The sequence below is a fragment of the Neolamprologus brichardi genome, chromosome 7 (genome assembly GCF_056152115.1).
Source record: "Neolamprologus brichardi isolate AB-2024 chromosome 7, ASM5615211v1, whole genome shotgun sequence".
NCBI lineage: Eukaryota > Metazoa > Chordata > Actinopteri > Cichliformes > Cichlidae > Neolamprologus > Neolamprologus brichardi.
In genome coordinates this window covers 7,610,001-7,630,846 of record NC_142110.1, presented here as the reverse complement: position 1 = coordinate 7,630,846, position 20,846 = coordinate 7,610,001, and the positions used below count along the sequence as shown (strand labels likewise).

General features: G+C 39.8%; 2 protein-coding genes across 2 annotated transcripts in view; both read right to left on the bottom strand.

The window, feature by feature from the left end:
• znf469 (zinc finger protein 469) overlaps positions 1 to 13,618 on the bottom strand; it is a 196,235-nt gene extending 182,617 nt beyond the window's left edge. The window contains exon 1 of the mRNA XM_035907130.2: positions 13,522 to 13,618. The gene's annotated coding sequence lies outside the window, so the exon portion shown is untranslated. The remainder of the gene's footprint in view (positions 1 to 13,521) is intronic.
• Positions 13,619 to 17,428: 3,810 nt separating this feature from the next.
• Positions 17,429 to 20,846, bottom strand: part of banp (BTG3 associated nuclear protein) — a 34,734-nt gene continuing 31,316 nt past the window's right edge. The window contains exon 13 of the mRNA XM_006789546.2: positions 17,429 to 18,462. Within this exon, the coding sequence (XP_006789609.1) occupies positions 18,346 to 18,462 (117 nt within the window). The 3' untranslated portion in view covers positions 17,429 to 18,345. The remainder of the gene's footprint in view (positions 18,463 to 20,846) is intronic.

The following is a 20,846-nucleotide window of genomic DNA, read 5'->3' as shown; positions in this document are numbered from 1 at the left end:
AGCAACATAAAAGCAAAAGATAGGAATGATTTTGGAATGGCGCATAAAGCAATGGTAACGATGATACTCAGTGAAAACACAGCGGCTTTACTGTTTATCCCGAGTCTGTGCCCACAGAAACATGTGTTTTTATAAACGTCTCCAATTACTGTTTTCATTTATTCACAAATTTACTTCAGGACAATAACATACCCAGCAGAGCAATAAAAAGATGTATGACAATGGATGCCAGCATTTTACAGCTTGCTTTAAATAAAAAAATAAATATTCGACAAAACTTCACTAAATAAAACACGAGTCTGAGATATAGAGGCCTGCCAGAACAGCACAGACAGTTGCTTGTGAGAACATGCTAGGCCCTTTAAAATCAGCTTAGGGTTGAGGAACATTGAAAGTATGTTTTCCTGGTAGCCTCCAGCACAAAGTGGAAATGCTGACAATGAGTCATTTTAGAGAACAGCTTGGCACGAGGTCCTATTTCCAGCTGAACTCAGCCCAGCTGGATAGTGACAATCTGTAATTTATATCTGGTGGTGTTTGAAAAAAGATGCAAAACAAGAACGAGAAAAAAAACACCCCAAAAACTTTTACTTTCAAAACTTGGTTTTCAAAGCTTGTTGCCAGACTGGAACTATGATTACTGTACCCCACTTTCGAGAGGGACTTAAACTATATTAAGCGCTGTTTTGTTAAAGTGCAACACGAGCATGACCTGCACTTTTTTTCAGAAATAAATACGACAAATTTCATGGTTGAAATAGTCAAGGATAAAGCTAGAAGTCTATATAATTTCCTCCTAAGCAATATCACGTGCTAGTTATGGAGATTGATCCTCTCTGTGGACTAGGCACTAAGTAAAAACAACACTACCCAGTCGTGATTCTCTTTTTCATGACAGAAGTCACGGGTATATCCGTTTCTCAACCCTGTGGCGAAAGTTAGACTTGTAGAGCACAGCCGCATGTGGAAGTCATTGAGAGCAATTAGAGTACAGTAGTTGAGACACTTATACAAACTATGCAATATGTACACAGAAAAAAGCCACAGTGTGCATCTACGTCTAATGTACAAGGGGTTTGTATGCAGGCTAGCAAACATGGGTTAGAGCACCATATGGTTCTCTGGGCTAATAGCCAGGGCTGATTAGCCTCAGAGACACGTGAGATACATAAAGCAGATCACTAACAGGTGATGAAGAGGAAACAACAAAGGCATGCTAAACAGAGTGTTTGATGTTTTAGCAGTTTACTGACCTTACAACCAATACCAAAGAACAATGGCTGCTAATAAAATTTACTGGAAATAGTGTGTGACAGACAGAAATGACAAAACAACTGTACTGCCACAGTATAGTTTTGATATTACACTGGGGGGAGAAAGGATTATCCTGTTTTATGCACAAGAATTGAATCAAGGTGGGCTGACTGTGCTTAGTGTGTAATATTGGAAAGCTGTTAACTATAAGCCCATGTTTTTTTCAAGGACCACGAAGTACACAGTGTACCTTTTCTAGGCCAAACACTGAGATGTATCAGTAACAGACAGAAATGACTGGCACAAACACTGGCTGCACATGAGGATGTAATCTGTTCTTATCAAATCACTGCAAACATGTCTCTCAGGTTACAATGAATCATAGAGGCAGAAAGACAGCGCTCTAGCGTGTTTGTTTCACGCTCTAGAAATCAGATATTGGCTTCAGACTTTGGTGATAGTGTTCACATGCTCATCTTAGCTGGCTAGATGGTTGCTAAGCATTGTTATCTGGGAATGGAGTCATTCTCTCAGCAGCTCCTTCAAGATCCCAGTCAACAACGTAGGATTTTCCCAGGATTAACTGCTTAACCTGCCAAAATACTTTTTTTGTTGTTTACTATGACTCAGAGAAGAAATAACTACGAAAAGATAAAGTCAAATGCCCAGTTGGCTTAGGCAGGCTGAGGTCTCATCTTCCTTTTTCTCTCTAAAGTTACGGATTTCCTTCACCGCTGACGCCTCTGGCTTCCCACCATCATCACAAGAGCTCGCCAAAAAGATGAGCTAAAGAAACTGTATCACACTGCAACCCCTTTTTCAGTGGAAAATTGTGGTTTTCGTGTGTTCGAGAACACCCACAGCTGTTTTTGCCACTTCTTCTGTGCTTTTCCTGACACAGAACATTTGGGCAGATGTACACTCCACCTGGGAGTTTGGTTGGGAACAGCCAAACCTCTCGTGTTTATTATGGATATGAAGCACGTCCTGTCTTAAAGAATTATCAATGAATTGCTATTCTGAATTGACCCTGAGCTTCTTGCCATTAAATAGATCCTAACCAATGAATAATCCATTCTTCCCAGAAGCTAAACACAAATGCAGAAGAAAGTAGAGACCTGCAATCCCCTCAGAGAACACAGAAAATGCGTGCATAGAGATGTATGTACTTTGGCTGGAAGCGCCATAGAAAGCCTAACATCAAACATGTTATTCTAACATTTTACATTTGAAATATTTCCGAACAACATTTATGAAAATGTAGTGCAATCAACCAAAAATCTTAAGTTGAAAACACTTCAGATAACCGTTCGTAAATTATCCAAGGTAACAAAGGCCACTGTGTATGCGTAGGTGTTAGTTCTCAAGGATAGGAAGTACTCATTCCAACTCTGAGAACTGCCAAGTGCACCAGCGTGCGAAGATGTTGAAGAAATGATCCAAGAAATTAAAGAGAAAATTCGGTGTAAAGAATGTAAGCTGACATGGCCCTGCACCACGGTGCTTGGAGTAATTAGGAACAAATCACATTTTAGTGAGGGAACTAAATGTATTTGCTCACTTATACACATGGCAAGTGTAAAATTCACCTATTTTATGTCAGAAACGATGGTCAGCCATTGCACTGCACTAATTTTATGAAGTTATATTTTGCATTTGTGTGTTAAAATATGGATCCACTGTCCTTACATGTGGTAATGATGGTCAGTTATGCACCCTGGGATCACCAGATTCAAACTCACCCGTATGAGAACATGAGCAGATCTGAGTACCAAATTGGACAAACGTAATGTTGCTAACCTAAGTTGACACAAAACATCCCTTAGTTTAAAAAATCCTCTGCAGCTGGTTGGCTTTTCATGTATGTTTTTTTTTTCTTTGTTCCGTTTCCGTTACAGTAGATCTATACATACATGGTCCAAATTTCTGTCAGCAGTACTGAACAAGCCCATGGATGTGTCTTCAAAAATCTCCTTAATCTGCCCAGCATGTTCCTCTATTCCCCCTTCACAGTCCCAACCCCGTCATCATCTTCCTCATCATCTTCATCTGATTCCAGGGAACTCTAAGGCATTTAAGCTCCTCCAGACATCTGAGCCCCTAACACAACAGCAGATGCTATAGCCCTGTGTGGGCCTAAAATGTGAAAGCATGCATAGCAGAAAGAGCAGAATTGATATATTGAACTAATACACACACAAACACACACACGCAGCAATAGTTCTGTCAGAACTGAAACAATAATGACCGAGATCTGTCTAATCAAAATGCAATCACTCAGCACAAGCAGTGACTTCTGGTTTTAAGCCCCAGAGTGAAAGTCCTAGTCAATAATGACCTAGATCAGAAGTCTTATCATAACATATAAATGTAAATACATCGGTTGTACGGTAATATTAAATATAATCCAGAACTACTGTTTACACAGTAATTTAGTTCTACAATGATGTAATGTGGCTAATTTATAAACAAAACATAGATTAATGAATAAGACGAACAAAGATAAAATGCTGCTTTTTAGAATCTAATAAACCATTACGATCACGTGGACTGCTCTGAGTCTATATGAAGAATCCAGCAGACCCATTTTTTGATTTCGTTTTAGAATGACACCATTGTTTGCACTATAATCTGTTTGATATTACTGTCGGTTACTGCATTTTCCGCAAAACTGCAAAATGTCTAAACCAAACCAAACCTGCCAACTTCAAATAATAAACAATAAAATAGAAACAATCATCAGAAATCCTTAAGCCCACAGTTTTAGAAGCAAGTATGCAAATCAGCATATTAAATTTGGGTGCAGGACACAGTGAAAGAGTTTAGAAAAACAGTCACTGAGTCTCCGTTCAATTTACTTCATTTATATTACATAATTACAGTTAGGTCCATAATTTGTTGAGCAATGACACAAAGTTTTCAAATTTTCCTCTGTACAAAACAACAGATGTGTTTTCGGTGTTTCAATAATCAATAATAAAGAAGTGGTGGAAGTGCAGATTTTCACCTTTGATTCAAGGGGTGTAGCAAATGTTTTCATTACAGAAATGATTTTACATAATATCAACTTTTCAAGAGGCTCAAAATTAACTGGACAATGAACTGTCAGTTTCAAGGCATTTCAGGAGAAATTCACCAGGGAAAAGATTTGGATTTGATTCAGACACTTAACTTGTATCCGGTAGCTGTTCTCTGGAAATCTCAATATGTGGTCCATAGAGATATTGAAAAGGAAGGACTGCACTGGCCAGCTCAGCAACACCAAAATTCCTGGGACTCCACAGAAGCCACTGAATTCTTTCCTTGGTTAAGAAAATTAACATCACAATCTAACTAAGCCAAGAAGACATTTAAGAAGGTAGGCATATCACTGTCAAATTGTACAACTAAGAGAAGCATTCATGAATACAAACACAGAGGATTTACAAAAATGTGCAAAACAAACCAAATGTATTTGGACTGAAAATTAACTTGTATGTAGAATGTACGGAGAAGGAAAAAAAGAGCTCATGATCCAACGCATATCACATTTTCTGTCAAACATGGTGGGCACAGTGTTAGGGATACCAGTGGAGATTGGGCAGTAATGTCCTTTGATGATGTGACTGCTAATAGAAGCATCAAGATCAGGCTATACTCTTTAGTCAGATTTAAACAAATGCTGTTAAAAGAATGCAAATAAATAATGACCTAAAGCATACTAGCTTCTCAAGTGAAAGAAACTAGATGTTCTTCAATGCCCAAGTCAGTCACCTCATCTCAGAAGAACAGAGCTTTTCAGGTACTGAAGACAGAACTGAAGACAAAGAGATCCACAAATGAGCAGCAACTGAAGTTGAATGCAGTAAAGCGCTAGAGAAGCATAATCCTCAGGTGGTTTTTTAGGCTTCAGGTTTATTTATTTTAAATTAAATTATATTATATTATTACTTTTGAGCCTCTAACATCGGGAGATTGTGCAAAAAAAATGACTGTAATTCCAAAATATTTATTTCCACAGTTTCGTTAAAGCTGAAAGCCTGCACTGACAATTGTCTCATTGTTGTCCCTGAAGTGTACCTGTTGTCAATTTCAATAACACCAAAGCAGCTGAAACGGATTAACAACTCCCTCCCGCCCAGATCAATATCCCACACTTGACTAACAGAAAGCCAAAAGACATAACTCACAAATAATGCCATTATTTTTATATTAAAATATAAACATAATGTAAAAAGACACAGGACAGTAATATAAACTGGCACCCCTGTCAGGCCCTCAATACACAGACAGTACAGCTAGCACACATTCTCAGGAATCCACTGTCATGTTTCTGTCAATATTTCTTCAGGTAGCACTCGCTGCATTGTCGCTAGGAATGTTTCAAAGACAAAGAGAGAGCCAGTTCACTAACGCTCACTTCTCATTCATTCCTCTAATTCACATCTGCTATCTCTGACGGCAAATTGATCTCAACACAACATCAATAACCACTTTGTGACCTAATTGTAATGAATGGTTTCAGCAATTACATCCTGAAAGTGTAATTAATCCCCTCCTGATTTCACAGCAGGGTGTATCTATCATAACGTTAACAGCAAGCTGTTAATCACTGAGGTTTTTGTGCATGTGTGCAAAGCATCATTGGGAAGTAGAGATGAAGAAGGCAGGATAAGGATCTACAAATACACTAAGCTCTATGTGGTGCATTCAATTTGGTTAATTTAATACTGGTTTAGCATATGAAGATTAGCTTAGAGGACCTACATATTGATGGCTGATTATCTTAGATGAACCCTTACTGGAAGTTAGAAAGGTCAGGGGGGAAAAAACACATAACCTGTGAGAATGTGCAATTGTGTTTTTCTCATGAGAGTCTAGCTAGTCCCAATAATCATTAAATTATGGTAGACAAACTTGGAGTAAAGTTAGGTTTAGGTTTTAAGTCAGGCAACTAGTCATTTGGGCTGTGGATAGGGGAAGATGCCAGGAAATGAATATAAGTCAATGTAATGTCCCGCAACATGAATAAAACAGATGTGTCGGTGCGTGTGCTTGCACCAAACTATTTTACCCACAGATCACATGATCATGAAGAGCTGAACCAGATGCTGGAGAATCACTTTCATAACAAATGACCATCCAACACACAAACCAACATCTTCAGTGCTAATTGTATCATACGCTGCAAAATGTTACTGTTACTACATTAATCTTTGATAATCGTAACATTATCAGTGACGATCAAACATTATTATGCATGTCATTGTGCAATGAACTCGTGCCACCTTTTTTCCTTGCAAGAAATGACTGATGTCATGTGAAGCGTTCTTTAAAGCAAGATCAGAAGTGTTTGGTTTTCTTTTTTTTTATTCCTCCTTGTTAACATTTGATTCATCCCTCGGTCTTCTGGGGTCCACTACCATCCTGGGGTCCACAACACTCACTTCATCACGTTGCTCAGCAGTGACAGCACAGCCTTTGGGTGTTTCCTGATCTTGTCTCTTACTTTGTAATTGCACTAAACTATTGCCGATCCAAGGCACAGCTGGGTGCAACAGCATTCACCTAATTCTCTTCGGCTGTGCTGAGCTATTCAGGCAGGGCGCATCCCTAAAATGAAAAGGACTTGTTCAGCACTGATTGCATAGATAACTGTCAGAGTTGGAAAGCTACCCCCCTCCGCCCTGCTCCTCCACTTCCATCATAATCATCAAGAATGCACAAAACCCCCGATTGGACCTGAACACCAGCACTTTAGCCAATAACCAGTCTGAGCAAAGAAGTTCACATCACACCCGCTTTTCTCTGTTCCTAAATAAAACCAAGCATGTGATATAATTGACTGTGAGTGATTTAATGAGGATCTGTTTCTAGTTTTCTTTTCAAATTTGCCACACACCTTCTGGAGGTTGTTAGGGAAAGTTAATAGAGCAACGAGATGTGACAGGAAGCAGAGCAGAGGATGATTAGAGATGAACAGTGTGTACTAATCATGACCAATAAGTGAAGAAAACCAGATTTTGGGAATGACTTAGAGTTAAAAAAATGTTCCAAATAAACAATGTAATACGAATAAATCTTGAGAAAAAATAAATAAAAGCTGAAAAAAACATCACATTTAGTAGGTCTTTCTGAGGAACAATCACTTGGTGTGAAAAGGTTCCCAACTGTAGACCAACCAAAGCCATAAACCCTGAGGGTGTTTTCACACCTCAGTTGTTTAGTACATTTAAATTAAACTCTGCTTCAATTTCCCACTTGATGCAGTTCATTTATAGAGATGTAAAACACTGTAAAAACACCCTTTGGAGAAGGCAGTCTCAATCCAGTTCCAATCGAATGAGGTTTGCAAGTTTGCAAGCCAGGTATGCTTTGGCGTGCAGGAGAGTAAGGCAGACACGCAGAGTACACAAACTGTAGCAATTAGAAATAAAAAGAACAAAATTGCCCAAATAAATACGAATATTGGAAGTAAATTCTCCAGTGTTGTCCACTAATCCAGAACATAAAACCTTGCCTTCACCCAAGACAACTTTGGCCAATAGGCAAACTGAACATTCTCAGATGATTTGTAGGGATGTGTTTTAGATTTTTGGGTAAACAAATCATACTTTGTGAAAAGCTACAAGTTTACAAACTTATCAAGGGATATGGACCAAAGTAATGTGAGAAAACATTCTGAGATGCATGACTATGCCTGTGTTATGACTGATGTTGTTGGGTTATTGTTCAGTATGCAAATTTCAGTGTGAAGGTGCCTCTCCGTGAGCGCCTCTTTGAACTGGAAGTTGATGTCAGTTCGTTTGGTGCAGGAGCTGTTCTCTTGCAAGAAAATAAACAAGGTATAGATCACAGAACTTTACAGAACTTTGAAGTTTACGTTGGATTGAGTGTGCTGCCTGTACGAGCATTTACCCATCAGAATCCATTAGTGTTTCTTTTCCAAATGCGCAACTCAAACCAAAGACTTATGCGCTGGACTTTATTGCTGTGTGATTTTAACTTGCAGATCAACTACAAAAATAGTAAGGATAATGTGCTGGCTGATGCCTCGTCTAGATCTTTGGAACTTGCTCTTTGAATTGAACATTTAGAGGAATGTTAATTCTTGTGACAGGAGGTGCTACGACTGATGTCATAGGGTTGTTGTTTAGCATGTAAATCTCAGTGTGCAGGTGCCTCTCCGTGATTGGTGGATCCAGAAGATGGATTGGTTATCTAGCTGGAGATGACATATATGTTGAAGCTGCCATGGACTGCCATTTATTCATCCTCAGCTCATCCCAACAAAGAGTTCGTAGGAGTGGACTGCCTTTTATTTTCATTATAGCTTTTTTTTGTTTGTGTATTTTGATTAGGTAAGTTTGGTAAATCCTTGAGATAGGCTCATTTTGTTTGTTGTTTTGGCCCCTTGAAGTTATAACCAGCTAACGAAATAACATATTGTAAATAAATCATTGTAGAATCGTACCAATTGTGTGATGTGACTGCTTGAGGTCTGACGAAGATGGATCATGTTGTGGTCTGGCCACCCTTAGACGAACCATAACAGATAGAGTACAGAAACATCCTTGCCATGAATGGATAAGGATCTTCAAAGTCCCACTGGGAAACAAACCCATGCAGAAGTGACCAAGAGCAGCAGAGCTAAGAGCCTGTGGAAAAAAACAGCTGTTGGCTAGCCATCTAAATATAGTGGTGGTTGACAAGAAGCAGAATATATGACAATCGTACCTCATAGTACCATCAAAAAGAAGCAGCACAAGACGACTGACAACTGGAAAATATGTGAAAAGTGAAGTCCAGACTGTTCCCAGTGATAATAAGAGTTGAGAGAATGGCTCCAGCAGATTCCAGAAATAACATCTGAGGTCTATGTCGCAAAGAGTGCAGTCCTAGGAACAGTTAAGATACCGCAGAACTCCCAAGTCTCTGTCAGTGAATACACAACATTTGGCTACTTTATAATAGTAGGATAGCTAATATAATTCGCATGGAAATTAACCAAATGTCAAAGCTTTTCTTGCTTCTTGAATATTTTGAATATTGAATATTTTTGAATATTGTCCACAGCTGTAATGGTATATTAACTAGATATTGTCAAAAAATATTTATTTTTCATTAAACTTAGTGTCTTGTTAATAATAACATGCATTCCACCTAAGTGAAGTAATTCAAGGGCCCTGGTATTGTGCCTGTTGGGTCACTTACATCATGGACACATGATGCAGTAACAGCCCATGATGCAACAGCCTTTTAAAGAAACACGATCACTTGTAAAATGAGGGCCAGGCCTCTCTCCGTTAATAAATATCTCACTCCTTACAACACTCTCAAATAATCTCCTAAATAAATCCAGTTGTCCTCTCTTCGAGCTCTAGACTTACGTGACCTGGATGGTCTCGAGAACCCACACAGACACTCTATTTCCACCTTAAAACACAAAGACATTTTTACGGTGAGCGCAATCTGAAAAATATAATTACGTCTAAGTTAAAACTCTTACTCCCCCTTTCTCCCCCTATTAAGTAGCTGACCATAACTTCTTGTAAGAACTTCGTAAATTGTAATGCTCATTAGTTATTACAAGATGATTTCTATACTAAACATCTGCCAGCTGTTTTGAAAACATCTGCCATTACTTGTAAACATGTAGGCTTTGTTATGGTACGATGTCTTATTGTACTATTTTTCTTATATAGAAAACATGCTGTAGTGTCGCTGTTCTCTTCCTTTTCCCTGTCTGCTTGTGAAACTCTTTCCCAAAACTCATATCTGTCTTCATCTTTTATCCCAAGATCCTCTCTGTCTCGTCTCCCCCTCACACTTAAGTAACACATGCTGAATTGCACATGCAGATTCTGTTGATCGCTCCATTTCTGCATTATCTTTGAATGTGAAATCTCTATGCTCAGTCTAGCCTGGAATATGTTCAAATACTGAACAAGGCATTCCTTTATCTCAACTTTTAGTGACTTTGGTGGCAAGCTGTTTTGTGCAAACTGGGATCAAGTAAGCTAACAAATGACTCGGCCTTGGGCTCGAAGCTTATAGCACATCCCCAGAATAACAAAACGTTTCTGGTCAACATTAATGCTCGGATAGGAGGCAAGTAGCTCAATTTATTAAGCCTCATAAACACTCTCGCCCCTGGATACACACTAACACACTGTAAATTCATTCGAGCCAGTCACATACACTCACACATACAGAGTGACATTATAGGACTCGTGGTGGGTTGATGGGTGATTTTAACCAGAGATGGTGGGATGAAGGATCAGGAGATGGGTGTTCAACTGTCCCCAAAACCTCTGAGTCCATGTTTTCCTGGCCTGACCTTTTGAATCAGTCGAACCCAAGAAAATCATGCTCTGAGACATCAGCCAATTATGGCTCCAGACAAATCCATGTACTGCATGCCATCTCTGGCATAATCATATTTGTAACCATAACAAAGATAAGGGAAGGGAAATCAAACGGGTCATCTCAGAGTACTTACATTTGTGTTCAATGAAAAGCGTACATTCGTTCTCCCATGGGATTAGAGTTGGGCTTTTTCCAAACTAGACAACCTCTCTCAGTCCCTAATGTCTCTGGAAACAGATGATTATTCTGGCATGTTAAAACTCACAAAGTGTAAATTTTCTTATCCTGATCCACAAGAGTGCCAGAGTCACAGCATTAGATTCAACGTTCCAGATTTTTCACTGTACTGGATGCAAATATAATAGAACAGCCTAGGCTATTCATATTAATCCATAAAAAATAGTTTGCTGAATGAAAGTCTTTCCATAAATCTTGTTACGTGGAATGAGGCAATGTTGATCTTATTAAGTTCCCCGCAGCTTAAGTTAAACAGTAGGCCCTCCATAACTAACATAATGAAATTTTACTGTGATGGCATTCAGTGCTAACAAAAATGTTAAAGTAAGTTGCTCAAACGAACCACAGACCTTACAGAATAAATTAATCCGGCTGAGACGTTTAATATATGCAAGAAAGGTTTGATGGTTATGGCACTGTAGCTCATAAAACAGGCAAAGCTTCTGAGTCAACTCTGATGATTTCTTGCAACCAGCTCACCCGTACTAACAGCACAAAAACACACATAAAACAATGCTAATATCACATTAAATGTGATCTCTTTTATGCGAGTATTTAAAAAACAACTTATCAGTTGTGTATATGTAGTTGATTACCAGTGTTGGGTAAGTTACTTTAAATTAGTAACTTAGTTACATTACTAGTTACTTCTATCAAAAGTAACTCAGTTACTTCAAGTTACTCGTTACTTTCAGAGTAACTAGTTACTAGGGAAAGTAACTTTGGTTTTACTCAGAATTCTCTTGTTAATGTGTTGCTTCCGTAACTGGATACCCAGCAAGATTGCCAGTCTTCTAGCTTGCTTACTTGCCACAAGTGCACTGTGCCACCTGCCAATAGAAAGGAAAAAATAATGTGCACATTTCCACGAGAGAAATCCCACGCCTGATTCTATCCTAGCCTGCTTTTTACATCCAACACAAACAAACAAAAACTGCAGTCATGGTGCTTTCGATTGTACTCAGAACTCGGAAATTCTGCCTTCTGAATAGGAAGATGTAGGCAACACCAGACTGCAGATGAGCTGCATACAGGGCTGGACTGGGACAAAAAAAATCGTCCCGGGCATTTTGACTAGAGACCGGCCCACCATTATAGGAAAAATCATAAAGCCTTTGAATGAAAATAAACACTGTTGTGACAGTGATGTTTACTGTTCTGATGGTATATATGTATCAATCTATCAATCGTTTGTTGTAAGACTCAGATAATTATTTTTTTAAAAGTGAGACATTTTAAATGAGAATAAGAAAAGTATTTCCTTGTGCCCCCCTTTCCCTTTTAATGCCCTACATGGAACCCTGGCAACACTTTGCTAGACCCGCCCCTGCACAGTTACCAGCTGTCATCTCCTGGTTTCATCTTCATGTTTCCCTCTCACCACATATTCAAACCGATATCATGACCAGCAGGTTTACAGCTGTGGCTCCAGCAAACATCAGCTGATACTTAATTAATATTAAACAAATTCTAACAACAGCTGATCAAGCTTAAAAGTGCTGCTGTTGTTTACCGTGACATCCGCTGGTTTCCTCTTTCTGGCGCAAAGTGGGCGATAAATAAACAAGAGAGAAAAGCCGATCAGCTGATCATTGATCAGTTTCATGATTGAAGTAGAAACAGGAGAGGGAGGGTGAGAGGATGAGAGAAGAAGAGGCAGCTGTGCAGCAAAGACACAGAATAACTCCAGCTTTGTGTCTTTTACATTGTAGCTGAAGTCCGGGACAAACTGTGTTCCTTTTCAGCTCAATACAAAACGCGTGTTATTTTCTCTGAATACGAATTCCGTTTTTTACAGGACGGTTGGCAACTCTAATAATTAACCTTATGAACAAAATAAAGTTCAACATCAGTAACATAGCACCCACCCAGCTGTATAGAAAATCCGTCATGCTAGCTAGCACGCAGTACGAAAAAGTCAGCATAACGAAAATAAACTCCACCTAAACTTGGTTCATATCTGACCCAGATGGACTGCAGGTTATAACTTGACCTGACACTCTCGGACCAGCGGCCGCTTCGGGTCTCTCCTCTTGCCTCCCTTTTCCTTCATCCACCTGCTGGCTTCCACCACTTGCTAATGTTATTGAATCTGTGGAAGCTCCGCGATAGCCACCACACGAAGGAACGAATAACGAGCCTATCTAAATCCCAGTAACGAGTAACGCGTTCCTGGTTTTGGCATAATAACTAGTTACCGTGCGCGTTACCACAATAATAACGTAGTTACTGTAACGCGTTACTTAATAACGCGTTAGTCCCAACACTGTTGATTACTGACAGTACAACGAAACTGCCTCCACTTTAACGCTTTTAAATCACTGCTGTTAAAGCCCATTACAGCTTTGTTTGTCTATTTTTAGGTGACATGGCGCACCTGCTGCGCAGTCCTAGACGTTAACAGTCTGTATCTGATGACTGCACACTGTGCCAAAGTGCTATGACGCGCCACAACATTTGCGCTCGTTTTTGGAATTACTGCTCTTGAATGAATGTAGGCGGTCAAGTAGAAGCAACTACCATAAAGAGAACAGCAGAAAAGCAGCTCAGACATCATACACCCTGGGTCTGTCAAAAGCAGTTACCCCCTCACGTCATCACGTCCTCGGTTCACCTTCAGGGCAACGACGTAATGCGCTTTTCAGTAATCAATACAAACGGCCGTGGAATTATCTAACTTACCTCTGAAGCTGATATCAGATGCGTGCGTTCAGCCGAAGATCTGAGCTGCCAACTTATGCAGTTTGTTTAAAGAAACTAGGAAGTATTTTGTAGCTGTTGTCTGGTTGCCTCTGTACCCCTCCTCTCTCACGCATCTGGTCCCCAAACTAAAGGAGGACCTCCCATTCAGGCAGCTTCGGCTGGACTCTGCGGCACCCACTTCTCCTCAAAGGTTTGACTATTTTTCACGATTCAGGGAGTTCCCTATGCTGTCTCAATAAAATACCATCCAGTCTTTGAAACTGAACAATCTTTACATGGTTCTTAATCCTTGCGGGCTTTTTTTCTTTTCTGTTCTCTCTTTCTCTGTGTGATTTACCAACGGCACCTGAACTTCTCGTGGCCATTTTAACCCTTACAAACTGTTCTGGTCAGATTTGACTCTTTTTGGCTTTTGACAACATCAAAAATGTCAGTCTGGTGCCTGAAATTTGATTGATTGTTCTTGAGTGACCCATCCATCCATTCGCTTCCGCTTATCCTTTTCAGGGTCGCGGGGGCGCTGGAGCCTATCCCAGCTGTCATAGGGCGAGAGGCGGGGTACACCCTGGACAGGTCGCCAGTCTGTCGCAGGGCTAACACACAGGGACAGACAACCATTCGCACTCACATTCACACCTAGTGGCAATTTGGATTATCCAATTAACCTATCCCCACAAGCTGCATGTCTTTGGACGGTGGGAGGAAGCCGGAGTACCTCGCAAACCCACGCAAACACGGGGAGAACATGCAAACTCCACACAGAAAGACCCCGGTCTGATGGTGAAATTGAACTCAGGACCTTCTTGCTGTGCGGCAACAGTGCTAACCACCTTGCCACCGTGCTGCCCTATTAATATTTATTTTAGACGCACCTGTGTGGGTTACTTGAATCAAGGAAAATTGTTGTTTTGTGCAATCTTGAAAGTGTGAAACTGTACGTGCTGACAGAAGTCAGGCTTTTGGAAGTTCTGGTCTCTCAAACTCTACATACTGGTCTTTGAATGATCTATGATCTATGATACACATGAGGAACAGACACAATATAGAAGTCAGAGGGTGCCTTGAGGAGATATAGGGTGACTATATAGTTGGTTAGCTTTGCTGTCACTTCACAAGGTTTATTTAGTTGTTATTCTGTGTTTGCTCAGATTTTGCAATCAGCATTCCAAAATTGGAGGTATTTGTCTTTGATGTATGGATGTAAAATTATGGAATTGTAAAAACTATACACAACTGTATTTTGTATTTCACATAGTGTCTAAATTCTTTGCACTAATAAATATTTATGTTGTTGTTATTGAGGTTTATATCAATAAGAAAGTAGATAAGTTTGCACTTCTTCCCACTTTGTATGTGTAAACTAAAGCAGCAAATGTGAAGCTATATTGTTGTGTATTTTTGCTTTATTTTTGCATATTTCTTTCTAAATTATTTTCTGTATACTGTTTACATATTCTAAACGAATGCAACAGATCAATGCATTTATGCTTGTAGACATGAGCGAGATGATCTGCTTAAGTTCAAGCTAAGCAACAGAGTGGAAATTTAAAAAAAATGAAAAAAGTGATGTTGACCATCTCATGGTTTTTGGTGTCAGATGGTCTGGTCGGAGCATTCCAGAAATTGCTGACTACTGAAATTTCCCCACACAAACATATCTAGGATTTAAAGAGGATGTTCCAAAAACATTGATGTCAGAGGTCAGAGGATAGGAATGTAACTTAAATAGTTACAATCAAAATATGCACAAGTGCATCTCTGAACGCACAACATGTTGGACCTTGAAGCAGATGAGCTCCGGCAGAAGATCATCCTGGATGGCACACCTGTCAGCTAAGAACAGGAAACTGATGCTCCAATTTGGATTGCCCCATCAAACTTAAACAACAGACGATTTAAAAAATATAGCCTGGTCTGATGAGTCTTAATTTCTGCTGTAACATTCAGATGTGGTATTTAGAAGTTGGTGTAAAAACATGAAAGTATGGATCTATCCTCAGTGTAGTGGTTGTTTTCTTAGCAGGCTTTGGATGTTTTAGTACCATCTGAGCACTGTTTAAGCACCATGATGTACCTAAATATTATTGCTGATCATGTTCATCCATTTATGACCATTTGTTCACCACCTTGTTAAATATGCGCAACAAAGAATTAAGACCGTCCTGAAGGTAAACGGGGAATAAAACCCAGCACTAGAAACCAGCAACTTATAAAACGGCAGTGAGTGTATGTGGATCCCTTTCTTTTATATTACGATATATTGCGGATAATACCTACTGCAAGCATGTCAAACAGCTCTTATTAGCAACTTCTCTTTTTATATTGTCTGTTTAAATAATGAATAAAGCTTCAATTTTTAGACCTTCAACCAATAAAAACTGACATTTAGCAGCCCGTGCTGTTTTATGATGCATATAACAGCAGCCATGCTCCTGACTCTGGTCCAACACACTGATACATCCACCCAGAATCCCCACAGTTTCATCTATAAAAATATTTTTTCTCTGTTCACGCGTAACAGAAACCAATTCAAAGGACTGCGATGTTTCTAAAAGCCTTACCTGTGACCTTTTGGAGTAGAGTGAATGTGAGACAGATTTACATCTGTATTTGTCATTAACACACAGGGTTTAGACATTTTTGATCCAAAAATGATCTTCACTCATCGCTGAACATCCTAAGGGACGCCTGCTGTGGATGACGTAGACAAAGAGCAGAAGCTGGCACTTGCAGATGCCAGCAGACCCACTGTCTCTGCAGAACACAGAGCTGCTGAGAAAGAAGGGAAAGATACACGCCTGCTCTCTGCCTGTCACTCCTCTCCTCCTCTCTAAACACACATTCCCTTTCCAGACAATCTCATCTCTCCATCTATCATTTGCTTCAGTTGTCAGCAGGTTATCTTAGAGGCAGCCCACGAGAGAGCCCATAGTTATGGTACCAATTCCAGCTCCTGAATAGAGTCCATAGTTGTAAAAGTGAAGAGCAAGGTCTATCCCTTTCCAAGTCCAAGATTTAATGGAGGGCTCACTGTGAGCAGGGGGTTGTGCCAGCATTTCAACTCAGCTATGGCAAGGGATGCACTCACCTGACTATCCCATGAAATTTTAGCCCAGCTTAGTGCATAACTTTAATACAACTTCCAAAAGGAAAAGAAAACACAAGTCGAGTGGGAGAAGAGCAAGACGTGGGAGAAGCAGTGAGGGGAATGTACAAGATGACGAGGCTGTGTGAAAGGACTCAAACACAGCAACAACAGACTGAAAGGAAACAAAAGGAAGCAGCCAAGACTATGAATGTTGTTTTATCGAGTTCATTTTGTCGCCTAACTCTTTTCCCCACTCCAAAATACACTATTACATCATACTGACCATGGGAAACATATCCCAACACAGTTGAGTGTCTTGCTCATCGTTTTTTTTCTTAGTCATTTCTTGAGGATCATTCTAAGTAATAAGAGTCTTTTGTCTTTACTTAAAGAAAGGCATAGACACGCAGTGGGCACAAAAAATGCAGTCAGTTTAAAAATAATGAGGACTAAACATAAATTTATAGTCTCCTGACAAAAACCCTGTCGAGTGTATGGAAAAGCTGATATTTGCTCTGTATTTTGTTAGGGTTCCTGACAGTACAGTAGCCTAATCCTACACTTATTGATGTTGACATGATACAGATTTACTTCAAAAATAGCTAATAAATTAGCTCAACATGAAACAAGACCTCAAACCCCAACTATCATTTCAGACTCATTTCGATTGTCTGTTTGTAGTAGATCAAAGCGAAGTCATGTCTTGGAGCTATTTTGATGACCATGTCTGACGAAAAAAAAGAGAGAGAGAGAGAAACTAGAGGGGAAAAGCTAAACAAAAGCACACTTTAATGGTAACCACAAACATGTTTTATTCACATGAATGGATGTCACAGAGACACAACTGGGGGATATAAACAACTTCAGGGTTTCCCTGGCTGTCTATAAACAACTTGTACTGTCTACCATTGACCTGGTCTCTTCCATTTCATGGCCTTCTACCTCTGGAATTAAATCGCCCCCAATATTTCAACATGTTACAATTAGATAAACCAAAAACAAACAAAGCTGTGTGGCTGAAGCAACATTAAAACAAGTTGAACAAAATAAAGTGTCTCACAGCCAGGAGAGATAATATGGACCAGATCCAGGTGTGTGTTGGGAAATCAAATCAATTAGGACAAAGAGCAGCTGTCCACAGCAAATTCTACTTTCTCCTTCAGATCGTTGTGACAAGAAGGGACGAAAAAAGGAGTACAGTGCTGGTTGTTTTGAGGGATTTTCAGGGATTTTTGCAAACCCTCTGCGGCATTTCAGGGTCAGTCAAACAGCTGAAGTCCAAATAACCCACTATTTTCCAAAGCTGATGTAAACAAGTACTGGTGCTGATGAAGTGGCAGGGTGATGGTGTCCAGGAGCAGCACCCTCCTTGAAGAGACAATAATCCCGCTGTGTATTCTTCGGCCTGTCAGGTCATTATAGTGATGAAACCACCAGAAGGGGCCACAGTTGATTTAGAAGCATCTCGGTCTTTTCACAATCTCTGAGCATTTCCACATTGCGACATCTGGCTGACAATGAATTAAGCAGTTTGCAAGGGGAAAACAGAAAAAAGGCTCCTCTTTGTTTAATCCATGACCTTCAATATTTGTTAAAAGACTATCTAACTTGAACTCTTGTCAGACTGTATGCATTTGTTGACCCCCGATGTTCCATAGACTCTTCAGGTCCTGCTGTAGGCAAAGATTCTAATCTTTGTCAAACTAGATGGACTCTCAGGTGGCCACAGATGTCACAATCTGGACGATCTCGCCATTGTCTCCATGGATAGCACCCTGGATGGCCTCTTTCACTTCCATGTCTGCCTGCAGGGCTGGTGCCAGCTCAGCAGCCTGAGATAAAGAAAAGAGAAGAGATGAAAGGTGACAAGAAAGATGAAAATACAATAAACGTTCAGTACTTTTACTGAATGTTCACCAGGTAAGGGGGACTGAGGACCAGTCTTAAACCAGTCTTAAGTTCTCTGAAGAGCAGAGTATATCAAAGGGTTATTTATTTGGGAGGCTCCAGAGAGTAGTTTAACGGTTTATTTTTTCCTGTCAGACAGTCTTTTCTCTTGTGTAACTGTAGCTGTTGTGTTGCTCTCATAAAAACCACCAAAATCTGTTCACAAAAACAATTTTACGTGACAGAACGTTGCAGCTGATCATCAGCTGCTGTGACTTTAGTGTTTAAACACAAACATTTGGATCATAACTAACATGTTAAAAGATCAAAAGACATGCAATAACAAAAACTAACCAACTGAAACATAGTTGACTAAAAAGTACCCTGTTCTCAAAGGAATATGTTTCCCCTCAGTTGAGGCTGGGACTTTCTTTGTCAAAAGTTTACGCCTTACTGTGGGAGTGGATCAAGTCTCCACTCATTGCTGCATCACATCCACCCTCTGTCTCACCACTTCCCTGCCTTTCTTAATCTATTACTACCAAATGAAGGTACAAGAAGCCAAAAGTTAAATCTTTTTTTTTGGCTTCTTATATAATGAATCTCGCCCTCAATTTAGCTTCTTTGTTGGAACTAGCCCTTGAAATCGGATCACTTTGCCAGTAGGGGTACAAGCAGTTAGAAGCTGGGATTATAGGCACTTTTAGGTTAACACAAAGTAGTTATCCATTTTTGACATGGCAAGTGGAAAAAGTGCTGGCTTGTAAAGCTGCCAGGTGGTCCAGTAGGGAAGCTAGACAAAATGATGTTGGTAAGCAGCTATACGCTTTAAACCTCATATATAAACATCCCAAAATGACAAACCCAACTTCCAGGGAGGGATCTTAAATTAGCAGGACCACAAAGGCACACAAGGAGACAACTCTGAAAAAAAAGGGGGAATTTACATCTTTTAATGGCTGGAGTCCCAAAACTTTGCGGTCACACCTTGTAAAAGCCTAATGACACCTATCGCAAATGATGAAGACTTTCCTGTGGACTTATCAATGTGACTAAGCTATATCCTGATTCCATTTTATTGTGCAAGACAACCACAGTGAATAACAACACACAGAAGGAGCAGAGGAATGACAAGATAGATTACAGAAGAAATATATCAGAGAAGGAGGGAGAGGTTATGAGGAGATTGACAAGTGGAGAAAAACAAGAGGCTAGCCATTCGGATTTAAATGCTTGCCTGACTGTCTCTATAGTCGATGTCAGATGTATAGAGTTATTGTGTGTCTAAAAGCCCTGTAAAAGATGAGGTTCGTGACTCAGTTCTGGACGATGACCATGAGGAGTGACTCATTTGTTCCTCAAACACACATCCAAGGTTCCCTCCAACACACCTGCAGCGTTTAATTCTCTCTGCAGCCCAACGTGCTGTCACAAGACAACAGCTTTGACTGTAGCACAGCTGTACCATAGCAGCACACGCAACACAAACATGAGACACAGCGGCAGTAAAAATGGCAAGTTCAACACCTTTGATTCCAAGTTTGTTTGTTTTGTTTTTTTAAATGAGAATTGAAAGACTCTTAAACTATCATAGCACAGACCTAGCTCTACCCTTAAAATAACAAATGGAAGAACGAAAATATGTAACATGTGTACTAAAACCAGGCTGCCGGTGCTTTGCAGTCTCAGCTTTAAACTGTGTCACAGTTTAGCCAGAGGTTAGAACTGCTATGCATTCTTTAGATAAAAAATATATCGCCTTGCATTGCGCACCACTTCATATGTCTAATGGAAACTATTAAATAAGAAAAAGAAGAAAATGCAGAGATAGCTAAATGCAAAATCTGGAGTAATTTTCCAGCATGTTGCATGAATGCTTCCACATGTGTGTAAACAGATGAGAGCCAGTGTCTTGACTTAGCAGACTGCAGAAAAGCAGGAAAAGAAAGAACCTTTCTATGAACTCTGAAGAGAAAGTTAACAACGTTTAAACTAGGACATCAAAACAATACAGCCTACAAGTCCTTTGTTTTATTAGGACCTTTTGGGTAAAGTTTTTCATTTAAACCTGGAAAAATATCAATGTTAGCATACAGATGTGATTTAAAACATCTTAGAATCCGAGCTTAAAGTCTACTCGGTTAATAAACACACCGCTGTTTATGAGCAGTTTCAGTCTGTTGTTGAGCATGTCCACATGCTCTTGGTGAACCCCAGCTCTGCTCAACATCAACATTGCACTTGTGACTGATCAGACTTCTGTCAACTTTGTTGATATCTGTCAAGATCTGTGTACAATCCAACATTAGGGAAAAAAATTAGCTCGTTT